General features: G+C 43.6%; 1 protein-coding gene across 1 annotated transcript in view; it reads right to left on the reverse strand.

The window, feature by feature from the left end:
* The window catches only part of ANTXRL (ANTXR like), a 125,090-nt gene that overhangs the window by 41,461 nt on the left and 67,054 nt on the right, over nt 1–16,575 (reverse strand). The window contains exons 13-17 of the mRNA XM_029059895.1: nt 13,916–13,994; nt 8,287–8,382; nt 6,737–6,775; nt 5,603–5,701; nt 1,772–1,939 (exon numbers count right to left, since the gene is read on the reverse strand). Of these exons, the coding sequence (XP_028915728.1) occupies nt 1,772–1,939; nt 5,603–5,701; nt 6,737–6,775; nt 8,287–8,382; nt 13,916–13,994 (481 nt within the window). The remainder of the gene's footprint in view (nt 1–1,771; nt 1,940–5,602; nt 5,702–6,736; nt 6,776–8,286; nt 8,383–13,915; nt 13,995–16,575) is intronic.

A 16,575-nucleotide genomic window follows, 5' to 3' on the forward strand; every position in this document is an offset into this window, starting at 1 on the left:
TTGCCTACTCTGTGCTTCAGTTTCCACAGCAGCAAAAATGGGGAAAAAATACCTGCTCTCCCCCTTAGACTGTGAACCCCAAGTGGGACAAGAACTCTGTCTTATCTGATTCAACTGTAAAAGTCCCACAATTAAGCCCAGTGCTTGGCAAGCAGTAAATGCTTAATAAATCCCATTATTACTATAATTTGTCTTCAGATCTGGCCACGCCAGATTGCTTAGCTTCTGGACTTTTTTGCCTTGTGCCTGGGAGAGGGTGATCTCATTGCCCTCCAACATGGGATAGGAAAACGTTCCTGAATATGAAATTAAAATCTTTTCCTACCCAACTGCAGCAGTGTGGCCTAGTGAATAAATCAAGAAACTGGAAGCCAGAGGACCTGAGTTCTAATTCTAGCTTCACCACTTGCCTGCTCTGTGACCTTGGGAAAGTCACTTCACTTCTCTTGGCCTCAATTTCTTCAACCCCAAAATGGGGATCCAAGACTTGTTTTCCCTCCTACTTAGAGTGTAAGCCCCATGTGGTGCAGGGACTGTATCTGGACTGATTAATTTGTATCTATCCCTATGTTTAGAACAGTCCTTGACACACAGTATGTGCTTAACAAAATACCACTAAAAAAAAGCTTCTCCATCAATCAGTAGTTTTTATTGAGCACTTACTGTGTGAAAAGCACTGTATTATGTGCTGCTCTAATCTAAAAGGATGGCTCTGAAATAGAAAAACCTGCAGACTGGTCATGCTGAGACCACCAGACCTAGGAGCTCCTAAGACAATTACCCTGTCATGAATTAGTAAACATTCAGCCCCATTACTCTATGGAGTGCCCCTTCATTTCCTTCTACAATAGCTTAGAAGTGGTGCATATGAAAGGTTACGTCAGGGCTCAGTGGGATTCCCATTCCAGAAGCTATAGCCCTATCCTTGGATTCTGCCCTACATTAGTGTGAAACAGATAGAATAAGCAGTGTGGTGGAATGGACACAGCACGGGCCTGGGAGTCAGAGGTTCAGGGGTTCTAAGCCCTCCTTCACCACTTGCCTGCTTTGTGACCTCGGGCAAGTAACTTCACTTCTCTGGGCCTCAGTTCCCTCGTCTGTCAAGTGGGGATTGAGACTGAGCCCCACATGGGACAGGGACTGTGTCCAACCCAATTTGCTTGTACCTACCCTAGTGCTTAGGACAGTGTCTGGCACATAGTAAGTGCTTAACAAATACTATTATTATTATTATTAAAAATAATTAAAATAATTGGGTATTTAAATGCTTACTATGTGCCAAGCACTGTACTGCGAGCTGGGGTAGATACAAGATAATCAGGTCAGACAGTTCTTGCCCCTCATGGGGCTCACAGTCCATAATAGTAATAATGATAATAATAACAATATTTGTTAAGCACTTACTACGTTGCAGGCATTGTACTAAGCGCTAGGGTCGACACAAGGTAATTGGGTTGGACACAGTCCCCGTCCCACATAGAGCTCACAGTCTTAATTCCCATTTTCCAAATGAGGTAACTGAGGCACAGAGAAGTGAAGTGACTTGTCCAAGGTCACCCAGCAGACAAGTCACAGACCCAGAATTAGAACCCAGGTCCTCCTTACTCCCTGGCCCGTGCTCTATCCAGGAAGCCACCCAGCTTTTCTCTCCCACACGGCCAGAAAGTACTCGAACCACTCCAGCCACCATCAGAAGGATCGTCCTCAGGTAGCAGGGGCCAGGCCGAGGTCTTCACCGAGGGGAGGCTCACGAGGCCGTCCCCGAGCTCACCTTGATGGGCGTGTACCATTTCCTCTGGGACGGCGGCTTCCGGGCGCTGTGCTTCTTTGGCTTGGGCTCCCACGGCTCGTATTCCTGCTCCGGTAACTTGATGACAGCGTTTTTGGGTTTCTCCAGTTTGGCTCCTTCCTCCGTCGAGCCTTTGTCACCCCACCTCACCTAGTCCCAACAACAAAGACAACAAAGCTGAGAAGGTCACAGCTGAATGCTCAATCTTTGTCTCACCCTCCATCTACTGCAATATTAATAAAGATAATTATTATCATTATAGTACTTGTTAAGCAAGTACTATGTGCCAAGCACTGTTCTAAGCTCTGGGTAGGTACTAGCTTATCAGGTTGGACCAGTCCATGTCCCACATGGGGCTCACAGTCTTCTTCCCCATTTTACAGACGAGGTAACTGAGGCCCAGAGAAGATAAGTGACTTGCCCGAAGTCATATAGAGATATGTGGTGGAGCTGGGATTAGAACTCAGTCTTTCTAACTCCCAAGCCTGTGCTCTACCCACTAAGCCATGCTGCTTCTTCGTTTTCCCTGGAGACATAGAAACGAGTTTCTTCGGTTTCCCCAATTGGGCCAGAGACATTTACAATTAATCCATCAATCAATCAAGGGTATTTATTGAGCATTTATATTCAGCACTTTGTAGAGAACAACACAGTAGACTTGGTAGACCCGATCCCTGCCAAAAGGAGTTTCTAAAAATCACATCTCTTCCAGGAAGTCTTCCCTGACTCATTCATTCATTCATTCATTCATTCATTCATTCAAAAGTATTTATTGAGTGCTTACTATGTGCAGAGCACTGTACTAAGCGCTTGGAATGTACAAATCGGCAACAGATAGAGACAGTCCCTGCCCACCGACGGGCTTACAGTCTAATCGGGGGAGAAAGACAGACAAAAACAATAGCAATAAATAGAATCAAGGGGATGAACATCTCAACAAAACAATAGCAATAGAGAAGCAGCGTGGCGCGGTGGAAAGAGCACGGGCTTTGGAGTCAGGGCTCATGAGTTCGAATCCCAGCTCTGCCACTTGTCAGCTGTGTGACTGTGGGCAAGTCACTTTACTTCTCTGTGCCTCAGTTCCCTCATCTGTAAAAAATGGGGATTAAGACTGTGAGCCCCACGTGGGACAACCTGATTCCCCTGTGTCTAACCCAGCGCTTAGAACAGTGCTCTGCACATAGTAAGCGCTTAACAAATACCAACATTAGCAATAAATAGAATTAAGGTGATGTACATCTCATTAACAAAATTAATAGGGTAATGAAAATATATACAATTGAGCGGAGGAGCACAGTGCTGAGGGGAGGGGAAGGGAGAGGTGGAGGAGCAGAGGGAAAGGGGGGAAAAGAGGGCTTAGCTGAGGGGAGGTGAAGGGGGGGTAGAGGGTGAGCAGAGGGAGCAGAGGGAAAAGGGGGAGCTCAGTCTGGGAAGGCCTCTTGGAGGAGGTGAGCTCTAAGTAGGGTTTTGAAGAGGGGAAGAGAATTAATTTGGCAGAGGTGAGGAGGAAGGGCATTCCAGGACCGTGGGAGGACTTGGCCCAGGCGTCGACGGCGGGATAGGCGAGAACGGGGGACGGTGAGGAGGTGGGCGGCAGAGGAGCCGGTGCGGTGTGGGCAGGAGAAAGAGAAGGGAGGAGAGATAAGAGGGTGCAAGGTGATGGAGAGCCTTGAAGCCTGGAGTGCGAAGTTTCTCACTCATCACTCATCATCTAATCACTAATCTCCCCTCCCAATTTCCCTTCCTACCGTGATACCCATGCCTTTGAGTCCTAATCCCCGTAGCACTTAAGTATACATCCTTAGAATTTGTTGTTTCTTCTACCCGTAATTCATTTTACCATCTGTCTCCCTCACTCCATTCATTCATTCATTCAATCAATCATATTTATCGAGTGCTTACTGTATGCAAAGCACTGTACTGTATTGGGGGAATACAACAATAAGCCGAAACATTCCCTGCCCATAATGCGCTCTCAGTCTACAGGGGGAGACAGACTTTAATATAAATAAATAAACATATATATATAAATAAATTACAGATGTATACATAAGTGCCAGGAGGCTGGGAGGTGGGGAGAATAAAGGGAGCTAGTCAGGGTGATTCAGAAATGAGTGAAAAAAGAGGAGAGGAGAGTTTAGACAGGGAAGGATTCTTGGAGGAGCTGTGCCTTCGATAAGGCTTGGAAGGGGAGGAAGAGCAACTGTCCGTCTGATATGAAGAGGGTGGGAATTGTGTCTACCAAATCTATTGTATTGTCCTCTTCAGACTGATTGATAGGGTGATCGGTGCATAGTAGGTGATCCATAAATACCGATGATGAATTGAAGGGCTTAGAATAATGCTCTGCGTAGAATGCTCAACAAATACTTTTAACTGAATGAGATTAAAAGTCCTGAATAATAAAAATAATAACAATAATTGTGTTTTTGTTAAGTGCTTACTATGTGCCTCGCACTGTACTAAGCACTGAGGTACAGTCTAAGTAGAAGGGAGAACAGGAATTGAACTTCCATTTTGTAGATGAAGGAACTGAGGCACAAAGAGGTGACTTTGTTCACACAAAGTTCACATCAAGTTCACACAGCAGGTAAACGGCAGACCCAGGGTTAGAACCCAGGTTTTCTGATTCCCAGGCCTATGCTTTTTACACTAGGTCATGCTGGTTCTCTAAGCTCATGGCTTTCTCTTTTCATTTCTGAATCTTCTACCTATGCACTTTACCAAGTACTTATTACAGTGCTATACACCCAATAGGTGCTCACTAAATACTATTGATTGATTTTATTTGATTGTGGGTATGACCTGGGTTTCTGCTATTCCAACTCAATTTTGGTATTTGTTAAGCGCTATGTGCAAGGCACTGTTCTAAGCATTGGGATCGATACAGGGTAATCAGGTTGTCCCACGTGGGGCTCACAGTCTTAATCCCCATTGTACAGATGAGGTAACTGAGGCTCAGAGAAGTTAAGTGACTTGCCTAAAGTCACACAGCTGACAAGTGGCAGAGCTGGGATTAGAACCCATGACCTCTGACTCCCAAGCCCAGGCTCTTTCCACTGATCCATGCTGCTGGTTGAGTATGCAAAAACCAAGAATCTTGGATTTTCTCTCTGGAAGAGGTATTCATCTTGAACAGCATGAAAAGCCACTCTCCAAAGCCCAAGTGATCTTCAAAATTCCAGACCTGTGAGACTCTCCGGCACTGAGGCAGATTTTGGGACAGGAGATCTGACCTATCCCTCTTAATAACAATAATGGTATTTGTTAAGCGCTTTACTGTGTACCAGGCACTGTTCTAGGCACTGAGGTAGATACATATTAGGTTGGACACAGTCCCTGTTCCACATGGGACTCCCAGTCTCAATCCCCATTTTGCAGATGAGTACCTGAGGCAGAGAGAAGTGAAGTAACTTGCCTAAGGTCACACAGCAGACAAGTGATGGAGACAGGATTAGAACCCACAACCTTCTGACTCTGAGCCCGTGCTGTTATCAACTACGTACCATGCCGTTTCTCCCTTCCTACTGTGGCTTCATAGGCTAAAGGGAGCATTGAGCGTACACAATGACCCATTCAATTTAGCACTCTGCCTTTACCATCTCACCACCAAATGCCCAAGTCGTGCTTGCGATACCTAAAAAATCCATCATCTGAAGGCACGGCGATGCCAGCGTTTACCCGTTTTATGATTTGGGGGCCTTTTGGGCAAGTTTAATATTTTCCAAAGGAGCCCTCCAAGCTGATAATTTTCCCTCAAATTTACCCAATGGACTGGTCCAGTTTTACCAAACCACAGTGAACCGGTCTCACCTCCATCCTCTTAATTCCGCCAACCCCTCTTCCTCCATAATAGGAGGCATCAACCGTCGGCCATTTCTTTTTGGGTAATCCATCTTCGTCATCCGAGTCCTAGGAGGAAAAGGAAAGAAGGAAAGGCATTGGTTACATTTCCTGGGGGGCAGGCAGACTTTTTGAAAGGTGTATTTCCAGTTTAAAAAAATCTCTTTTTTGACCCAAATCTGCCTGGGACAAACCTAACCTTAAGCATCCGGCTTGTTAATAATAATAATGGCATTTGTTAAGCGCTCACTATGTGCCGGGCACTGTTCTGAGCGCTGAACAGCAGAGATGATCCACCACTAGGAGCAAACCTCTTGCTTGCCTTCGCTAGTTAATGAAGTAGGTTTCCATTAAGGCCGCAGAGATTTTTCAGACTGATGTAAGGTTTGTGCGGGGCAGACCGACCTGTGACTTTTGGGATTATAGCAAGTAATGGGGATAGTTGCACCATTATGGCATGTTTCACAGTGACTGCCAACAAAAAGCTCTTGTTTCTGCATCTTCCCAAGAAGCCCGATTGAATGAAGCCTGCAGAGATCACACTTGCCTCTCTTCCCTCTCCCTATCTTTGTTTACACGACTCTGCATAAAAGCTTCATCTGTCACACCATTGGTTTGAGTGGCAGCAGGCAATATGGTGATGAATTGTGCCACTCCCTTCTCAAAGAATGACAACCAGCTACCCACACGCAATCTTTCACTAACCACAAGGGACCAGAAAGGCATCCTTAAGTCTCAATAACACTGACTCTGGATGTTCCTCGGCCGGTAACTGGAAGTACCCATCCTTTGTTTGATTCAAGTAAAAGCTCCCCTCAAGACAACAAACCTTACTGATTTACTAAAACCCTGGCAAAAAGATGAGCTTTTTTGTTGGGTTTTTTTGGCCACATCCTGGTACTGAGGCTGATGAAGTGTTCCACGATTCAGAACATATCACTGATTCATTTGCTCCAAATCCCATTCCTATCTAATCATGTTTCTGATTCTTCTTCTGTGGTTATTGGGAGGCCACAAGATAGATGAGGGAAATTCCCTTTAGGAGTCCTTAAGGACTTGGAAAGAGGTGTGCCCCTGGATGCAGTAGATAAGGAAGATACTCACAGGCTGTGGAGGCGGAGGAGGAGGAGGTTCTTTGATGACCTGAATGAGATGAGAAAACATGGATATAACACATGCTTCAGAGCTCTCCCCTTTGCTCCAGCAGGAAAGGAAACTGAGTCTAGCCCCTAATATTCAGACCTCTCTGTCAAATTGTGCTTTCCAAGCTCTTAGTACAGTGCTCTGCACACAGTAAGCAGCGTGGCTTAGTGGAAAGTGCACGGGCTTGGGAGTCAGAGGTCGTGGGTTCTAATCCTGCTCTGCCACTTGTCAGCTGTGTGACTTTGGGCAAGTCACTTAACTTCTCTGTGCCTCAGTTACCTCATCTGGAAAATGGGGATGAAGACTGTGAGCACCATGTGGGAAAACCTGATTACCTTGTATCTATCCCAGCGCTTAGAACAGTGCTTGGCACAGAGTAAGCCCTTAACAAATACCACCATTCTTATTAGTAGTAAGTGCTCAATAAATATGAATGAATGAATGGTCTTTATTAAGGTCCACTTTTCCTCATCTCCCACTCCCTTCCACATCACCCTGACTGAATTCCTTTGCTCTTCCCCCCCGAGCCCCTCAGCACTTATGTATATATCTGTAATTTTATATATTTATATCGATGGCTGTTTACCTGCATTGATGACTGTCTCCCCCGACCCAAGACTGTGAGCTCGCTGTGGGAAGGAACTGTCCCTCTTTCTTGATGTAGTTTCCTAAGTACATTCCCAAGTGCTTAGTACAGTGCTCTGCACACAGTAAGTTCTCAATAAATACGAATACGAATGGATTGAATTATATTGAATTAAGTACTTTTTATGTGCCAACAGATTGGGCAGCAAGCTCCTCACGGGCCCTTTGCTTCTGCTGGACGTTCCCAAACGCTTAGCATAGTGCTTTGCATTCGATAAGCACTCAGTAAATATGAATGACAAGATAATCATAATCAATCAATCATATTTATTGAGCACTTACTGTGTGCAGACCACTATACTGATTGGGAGAGTAAAATGTAACAATTCAACAGGGTTGTTAGCCACATTCCCTGCTCACAAAGAGTTATAGTCTCTGTGGAATTGGATAATCCGGGCTGTTTCTGTCCTTGAGTCCGGGGTTAATTTGTGTTCCCCTTCTGGGCTAACTAGGCCCCGGACCAGTTAAATTGTCTGTAATCTCTGTCTGGGATCAGTCTCCATCTGAGATCTCTAGGGACTTGGGTGAGAGGGGAGACCCGCACTACTTATAATCGGACACAAGCACTGAAGCACTGGGCTTAAGTGCTGGGGTGGAAACTCTCTCAGCAGATCAGATCTAATCCCTGTCCCTCCTGGGGTCAAAACCGAAGGGGGAGGGAGTTTGCGAATCGGCACGGGTGTCCATTCATTCATTTATTTATCATCAATCGTATTTATCAAGCGCTTACAGTGTGGAAAGCACCATACTAAGCGCTTGGGGGAATCCGCTATAGTAATAAACAGACACATTCCCCACCCAGAAAGGTCTGCGTTCACGTCTGATCCTGACGAGGGGAGACCAGCTGCCGGGGCGATCCCACTTACCACGGTGCAGCACAGGGGCCAGAACCACCAGAGGAAAGCCAGTGCGAGCAGCAAGAACAGGATGAGCAGGGCGATGAAGAGAATGGTCCCACTCAGCTGCAAAGAAGAAAGTTCTACTAGTTATTTTCCTGCCTGCAAATGTGGCAAAAACCAAAGTGTCAGTAGATGGAATGTCCACTTCTTTTAAGGCAGAATTTCACTGAAGCGACCAGGGGGTTGGGAGTGGGGGCAGATTAACAAGGCAGTTCTCCTGCTTCTCATTTGTAAGGCCTAAAGCCATCCTACTTACCTTTTTTATTCTCCAATTTTTATTAAAATGCCCCCTTTCTTTATTCTCCAGTTGAACTCTTGCCAAGCTTGCCTTTTTCCTCATCTCAAACACTGACTTCTCCTTTTGCGACTGCTGATGCTGAACTTCCAGTATCTTTCAGGTCATTTTAAGAGCACATGAACACACACATCTGACTGAATCGGAAGGAGAGAGTCCATATAATTGCCCTAGTCACCACGGATGCAGCACACGAAGGCCCGTTACCTTGTCTCAAGAACACAGAGATGACTGCCTTTTTAAAATCCCATCTCTTCAAGAGGCCTTCCCTGACTAAGGCCTCATTTCCCCTAATCTCTCTTCCTTCTTCATCACCCTTGAACTTGGATCTGTACCTTTCATATACTCCCAATCAGCCCCATAGTAATTATCTGTAATTACCTATCTGTACTTTATTTTAATATCTGTCTCCTCCTCTAGACTGTAAGCTCTTTGTGGGCAGGGAACGTGTCTACCCACTCATATGGAATTCTCCCAAACGTTTAGTACATTGCTGTCCACGCAATAAACACTCAGTGACTACCATAGATTGATGGATGGATTGCTCTAAGATTTCTCTTTTGGCCAAAGGCCCAACATTCTAGTTCTGAATCCATCAATTGCCTGCTGTGAGACCTTGGGCAAGTCGCTGAGCTTCTCTAGGCCTCAATTTCCCCATCTGTAAAATGGGGATCAAAAATTTCTTCTTCTGTCATTACACCCTGTGTAGTACAGAGACTACCAACTTCAGAGTTTAGCAAATAGTAAGCACCTGCTTGAGGGCAGGGAACGTTTAGCACCTCATTTACACTGTACTCTTCCAAGTGCTTAGTACAGTGCTCTGCACACAGTAAGCGCTCAATAAACACGATTGAATGAATTGAATGAATGTAATGCTATCATCATCTTCTTGAGCCCAGACTATCCCCCTGAGGATTCTACAGCACAAGCATAGTGTATAATGTATACATTTATAATTCTATTAATTGTATTAATTTTGTGTATATAACTAATTCTCTTCCGCTCTTCAAAACCCTACTTAAAGCTCACCTCCTCCAAGAGGCCTTCCCAGACTGAGCTCCCCTTTTCCCTCTGGTCTCCCCTTCACCTCTCCTCAGCTAAGCCCTCTTTTCCCCCCTTTCCCTCTGCTCCTCCCCCTCTCCTTTCCCATCCCCTCAGGATTGTGCTCCTCCGCTCAACTGTATATATCTTCATTACCCTATTTATTTTGTTAATGAGATGTACATCACCTTGATTCTATTTATTTGTTATTGTTTTAATGAGATGTTCATCCCCTTGATCCTATATATTGCTATTGTTCTTGACTGTCTCCCCTGATTAGACTGTAAGCCCGTCAAAGGGCAGGGACTGTCTCTATCTGTTACCAATTTGTACATTCCAAGTGCTTAGTACAGTGCTCGGCACATAGTAAGCGCTCAATAAATACTATTGAATGAGTGAATGAATGAATCTATAATTCTATTTATTTTTATTGGTGTTATTGATGCCTGTTTACTCATTTTGATGTCTGTTTCCCCCCTTCTAGACTGTGAGCCTGTTGTTGGGTAGGGATTGTCTCTGTTGCCGAATTGTACTTTCCAAGTGCTTAGTACAGTGCTTTGCACACAGTAAGCACTCAAATGCAATTGAATAAATGAATGAATGAAGATTTGGGTCTTCTTCCATCTCACTAGCCTTTGCTATGTAAATGGAAACTCCCTAAGCATTAGGTGGTGTAATCACAGATGAACAGGACTTGGAAGAGTTCTATCAATTTAGGTCCAAGATCTAAGTGAAAAAATATGTGATAAAATAGAACGCAATGGTTCTATTAATATCATATCTACCAACACCGATGTATTGTACTCTCCCAAGCACTTAGTACAGTGCTCTGCACAAAGTAAATGCTCAATAAATACCACTTGGATTGACTGATTGCAAAGTGCTTATTATTATTAAATTATTATTACTGCTATTAATAGTAAAAGCAATAAGCAAAATTACCAGTTTCATCACTGAAAAACTAAGGGGTGCATGAGAGACCCCTGGAGCAAATGGATTATTTACCCTACCCACTAAACAGTTACAATAACCATTCTTGTTCACCGAGGTCACAATTTAAAGGGCAAAAGCCTCAGAGTAACAGGTTTAAATGCTGAGTCTCTTGACCACTCCAAGAAGGTAAGGATCATTTGTTTTCGAGCAATTCTACACAGTGCTAAGCTAAATACTGCAGTGCCTAGCTTGATTCTAGACCCTTACTTTCTACGTTTTAAGATGACAGTGAAGACGACAATTTCTGGGAACTTCTGCAGTGTCTCTGGGAGGAGGGAAACAGCAATGGCCTCTAATAGAAAAACCTAAGGCAGATTTAGCACAGATAACTTCTCTACTGAATTTTACCATTAAACTCATTTGGATAATTCACTTCCCTGCCCTGTGCTTCCGTTTCTTCATTAATAATTCAAGATTATAAAGTACTGCTCTATTGTACAAGCATGTTAGTAGCTATTAATTAACTATTTTTACTATTATTAATAATAACAATAATTCTGGTATTTCTTAAGCGCTTACTTTGTGCCAGGTGGTAGAAGCTCTGCAAAAGTCCTCTAAGCATTTTCACAACAGTAAATGCATTTTAAAAGTATATTAAAAGTTTGCTAATTCTTTAAATTCAAGCAAATTCTTTCCAGAAATGGTTGAGAAGAATGAGATGGAAAGAGGCAGACAAGAACAGACCTGGAGAAAGTAAGAGTCAATTTGTGGGAAGCAGTGTGGCCTACGGGAAAGTGCACAGGCATGGGACTCAAAAGAACTGAGTTCCAATCCTGGCTGCCTCCCTTGTCTGCTTTGCCACTTTGGGTAAATCACTTAATTTCCCCATGTCTCAGTTTCTTCATTTGTAAAATGGGGAGTCAATAATAATTATAGTAATAATAATGTTATTTGTTAAGCGCTTACTATGTGCAGAGCATTGTTCTAAGCGCTGGGGTAGATACAGGGTAATCGGATTGTCCCTCGTGAGGCTACAGTCTTAATCCCTATTTTACAGATGAGGTAAGGAGGCACAGAGAGGTTAAGTGACTTGCCCATAGTCACACAGCTAAGTGACATTCTTCCTCCTACTTAGACTTGAGCCCTGTATGGGACACGAACTGTGTCTAGCTTCATTTTCTTGTATCTACCCCAGGACTTAGTACAGTGCTTGGCACATAGCATTTAACAAATACAGTGATCATTATTATAATTATTGTAATTAAACTGGAATGTATAGAAAGCAATAAGGAGCCTAGAAGTCGGTTGTAAAAGGGGACCAGAAATATTAACGTGCTGAAACTAGCAGAGAGAGGCACTACCAGGTTTACCTTTCTAAAAAAAATTTAAAAAAAATGTAAGTTGGAGTCACACTAAGGGAATGCAGAAACAATTTGCCAGTTGCTAATTTTGCTGATGGGTTGGTAAATGTGTAGGGGTGTGTGTCCGCAAAGATCTAACCACATATTTTCCTTTAGATAGAAGAGATTAAGCCAACAGGTGGTTGTGGCTTGGACAAGCTGGTACCTGATCCAAGGAGAAAGTTATTCCCGCTTCACTGACATCCACAGACACACCTTTCCTTCCAGGCAAATATATCTTCATGGTTACTTACAAGATATACCCAGGAGCCATGATGATCCAATGACGTTTAAAGTGCACAGAAAGTTTTGAGCGGCAGGGAACCCAGAAAATGAGATGAGAGGTTCCCTTATGAGGCTCCAAACCCAGAAGAGCAATAATAAAAAGGCACGTCAAAGCCCCTCCTATGCAGAGTCCCTTCATCCAAGGGGATAAGTCAGGAGTGGAGGTATTTCAGAAAAGAGAGTCAGAGGAAAAAACTTACTGCAGAGGCAATGAGAGAATCGCTTGAGGACTAGAGCGGAGGAACCAGACAGAGGAAGCCAGAGGAAAGAGAAACTGAAGAAATCTGCAAAATGATAAGGAGAATATTTAATGAAATAGATGGAGGAGGTTCTGAGAGAGCCCCAGGAACAAGTGAGGGAGTGTGCTGTTTTTGTTGAGGAACAAACTGAGAAGCCGTTTGCCCACTTTGAACGCTTCCCCTCGCTCGGTTCCCCATGGCACACGGAGCTTCCTGCATCTGGCAGCCCCTTCCTGCACTTTCTGGCAGCCAGAAAGACACCAAAAAGCATCTCTGTTCTGTGATACTAATGGTTTTGAGGTGGAGGCCGATGGGGAGAGAGAAAACAGAAGAGGAAGCACCTAGCCTTAATTACTAATCACGGAGGCTCCCTTCTATCATTCTGTTCAACCTGGACTTCAACCTGCGACCTCTAATTTTAACACCAATACTCACTTTAAAGACATTCCCAAGGAGATTGTGGCAAACATATTAGAAAGACCACCAGTTTCCTCAACTGCTAAATGGGGTTCTCAATATCTGTTCTCCCTCTACTTAGACTGTGAGTCCCCCGTGGGACAAGGATTGTATCCAACCTGCTTCACTTGTACCTACCCCAGTGCTTACAATAGGGGTTGACACGTAGTAAGCACTTAGCAAATAAAATAATAATACTAATAGTACTATTGCTTATTACTGATAAACATAATAATAATCATGATAAAGAAGTCTAAAGGTTGACACTTTGGCTCTGTAATGGACTTCCTTGCGTGGCCTAGCTAATCTTCAGTACCTCAGTTTCACCCCAGCAATGACTCCTGCTCTCTCATTAATGTCTGTGTCCCCGTTTAGACTTTAAGCTCATGGTGGATGGGAAATGTGACCGTTTATTGGTATATTTTACTCTCCCAAGTCCTTAGTACAGTGCTCTGCACCTAGTAAGTGCTCAATAAATACGACTGAATGAATGAATGAATTCTCATGGAGGTTGTTGGTGTCTTACACGGTTGAGTCGCCTCCAACCCATAGCGACACGACGGACACATCTCTCCCGGAATGCCCTGCTCCTCATGGAGGTGGAGAGGATCAATTAAACAATGCCCCACAGCACTTAAATAGCTAGTTGTAATTTATTTACTTATAATTTAAATTTATAATAATTCAGTAATTATAAATATAGTCTATTATATATACTATATATATAATAATTTATATTAATGTCTGTCACTCCTTCTATATTTTAAGCTTGTTTGGGGCAGGGAACTACCAACTCTGTTGTATTGTACTCTCCCAAGTGCTTAGTACAGTGATCTGCACTCAGTAAATTCCACTGATTGACTGTTGATGCCTGATGAGTACTCTGAACTCCTTGAGAGAAAAATACTATGGAAATGCAAAGTGAAGTTATTCTCCAAGATACTTACACATTTTGTGCTTGTAATGCTGACTGAGCTGGAGATGAATGTGAGCCCCTTGTTCATGCTGACCTGAAGGAAAACCACCCTAAAGACAAAAAAGAAGTGTTCAGTTTGGCCAACATTTTCAAGTCTGTTGTCCCCATGAGATCTGAATTCTGCCACTGGTTCACATGTCAAGAGCATCACAGCCAACAAGTAGCAGGGGAAGCTGCATGGCCTATGGAAAGAGCATGGGCCTGGGAGTCAGAGGACCTGAATTCTAATCCTGGCTCTGCCTCTTGTCTTCTGTGTGACCTTGGGAAAATAATTTACCTTCTCTATACCTCAGTTCTCTCACCTGTAAAATGAGGATTAAGACTGTGAGGCCCCTGTGAGATACAGATTGGGTCCAACCTGTTTAGCTTGTATCAACTCCAGTGTTAAGTACAGTGCCTGGAACTGAGTAAGTGCTTAACAAATACAATAAAACAAAAATAAAAACAAAAACAGAAGTAGCCTCAGAATGCTAACCTGGGCTTGCACATATTCAACTGAGTTAACCACTACTATACACCTGGCTACTTGAACTGGGGCATCATTTCTTTTTAACCCATCTAGCAACCTGGAGGTGAGATTTCAACATAGTGAAATATTCTTGTGACTGAAAGTGTTAAGAGGCAGAAATATGGAATAAATATGGAATCAAAAAAAAATTGGCTAAAGAACAAAATAAATGAGATTCAGATGTCACAGTCAGGAAAATTCAGGCTAAAAAGCTTAGGCGTTATTTCTGTTGCGCTTTTTGACTAATCACCCATTTCTCTGGGACTCACTGAATTGCAAGGAATAGAAGGGGCTATGTTTAGCCACCTCCAGATAACCTCAGAATAAACAGGAGGGGAAGGTGAGAGAAGTCTTGACACATAGAAGAACCCTTGGCTTATATGCATTTTATGGACTGGGTACTTTCTGTCTGCTTGCTTCCCAATACAATGCTTGACATCTAGTAAGTGCTTAACAGATACAATAATAACCACTTCAGAGGTGTTAAGAGGTGTTCGTTTTGACCACATTTTCTGTCCTTTGTCTCCATGAGGTCTGGCATCACAATTAACTTCTAAATGCTAACCTGGGCTTGCAGGAGTTCACCCAAGTGAGCCAATGGCCACTACTTTCCACAGGGCTGCATGGAGCTGGGGCCTTATTTCTTTTTAAGGCCACCAGTCTTCCCTTTAAGACTGCAAGGACACTGTGGGCAGGGAACGTGTCTACCAACTCTGTTTCATTGTACTCTCCCAAGCACTTAGTAGCGTGCTCTGCACACTGTAAGCACAGAATAAATACCACTGACTGATGGGTTGATTGACTAATTGGAGGTCAGGGACTCGAGCACAGTGAAATATTCTCGTGACTGAAAATGCTAAGAAGCGCAACTAGGGAAACAAATCTGACCGAGAAACAAAACAAATGAGATTCAGATGTCAGAGCCAGAAAACAGCCTAAGGGTTACCTCTGTGGAGCCTTTTGACTCATCATCCCATTTTTCTGGAACTCACTGAATTGCAGGAAGCAGAAGCTTCTGTGAGTAGCCACCTCCTGACTACCTCAGAATGTACAGAAGGGGAAGCTGAGAGAAGTCTTTGCATGTGAAAGAGCACTTTTGTTTATCCATATTTTACTGGGTAATGTGTGTCTGCTTGCTTCACCAATAGAATATTAGCTCCTTGAGGGAAGGTGGGGTGGCTTTTGCTTCTTTTGTAAATTCTCAAATAGTAGTCGTAGCAACAATAATAATAGTATTTGCTAAGCACTTACCATGATCCTAGTACTGTACTAAGCTCTAGAGTAGCTACGATAACTAGGTAAGACACGGTCCTTGTCCTACATGGGGCTCAAGGTCTAGGTAGGAGGTGGGGGAACAGGAATTGAATTCTATTTTACAAATGAGGCACAGTTATGTGACTTCCCCAAGGTCACGGAGCAGGCAAGTGGCAGCTATGAGATTAGAACCCAAGTTCCCTGACTCCCAGGCCTGTGGCTCTTTTCACTAGGAAGTACCTCATATAGTCTCTCCCCACACAACGAAAGAAGCAGTGTGCATTAGCGGGAAAAACTCAGGCCTGGGAGTCAGGAGACCTGGGTTTTAATCCTAGTTCCAACCCACCTGCCTCATGTAAGTGGCATAATTTTGTGTGCTTCAGTTTCCTCATCTGTGAAATGGGAACTAAATTCCCATTCCCATTCACTGTCTCTCTTCTTCTTAGACTGGGCGCTCCATGTGGAATAGTGACTGTTTAGGAAGGTATTGTATTGCTTAGCACATTCCTGGGAACATAGCGGAGAAGGAATCTATCTGCTGTTACATTATACTCTCCCAAGTGCTTAGTACAGTGCTTTGCACACAGTAAGCGCTCAGTAAATACAATTGAATACAAAAGAATACAATTGAATACAAATGAATAATAGTAAGTACTTAAACACCACAATTTTCAATATTATTAATATGGACTGTAACCTCCCTCTAGATTGTAAACTCATTATGGGCGAGGCACATGTCTACCAACTCTGTTGAACTCTCTCAAGCACTTAGTACAGTGCTCTGCACAGCGTAAGTGCTCAATAAATACCATCGATTGATGATGACTTTGCTGAGCTGGGTGGAGGGAATTGGGCTCTTTAGTAAGAAA

This window comes from Ornithorhynchus anatinus, chromosome 3, assembly GCF_004115215.2.
Source record: "Ornithorhynchus anatinus isolate Pmale09 chromosome 3, mOrnAna1.pri.v4, whole genome shotgun sequence".
Lineage (NCBI taxonomy): Eukaryota > Metazoa > Chordata > Mammalia > Monotremata > Ornithorhynchidae > Ornithorhynchus > Ornithorhynchus anatinus.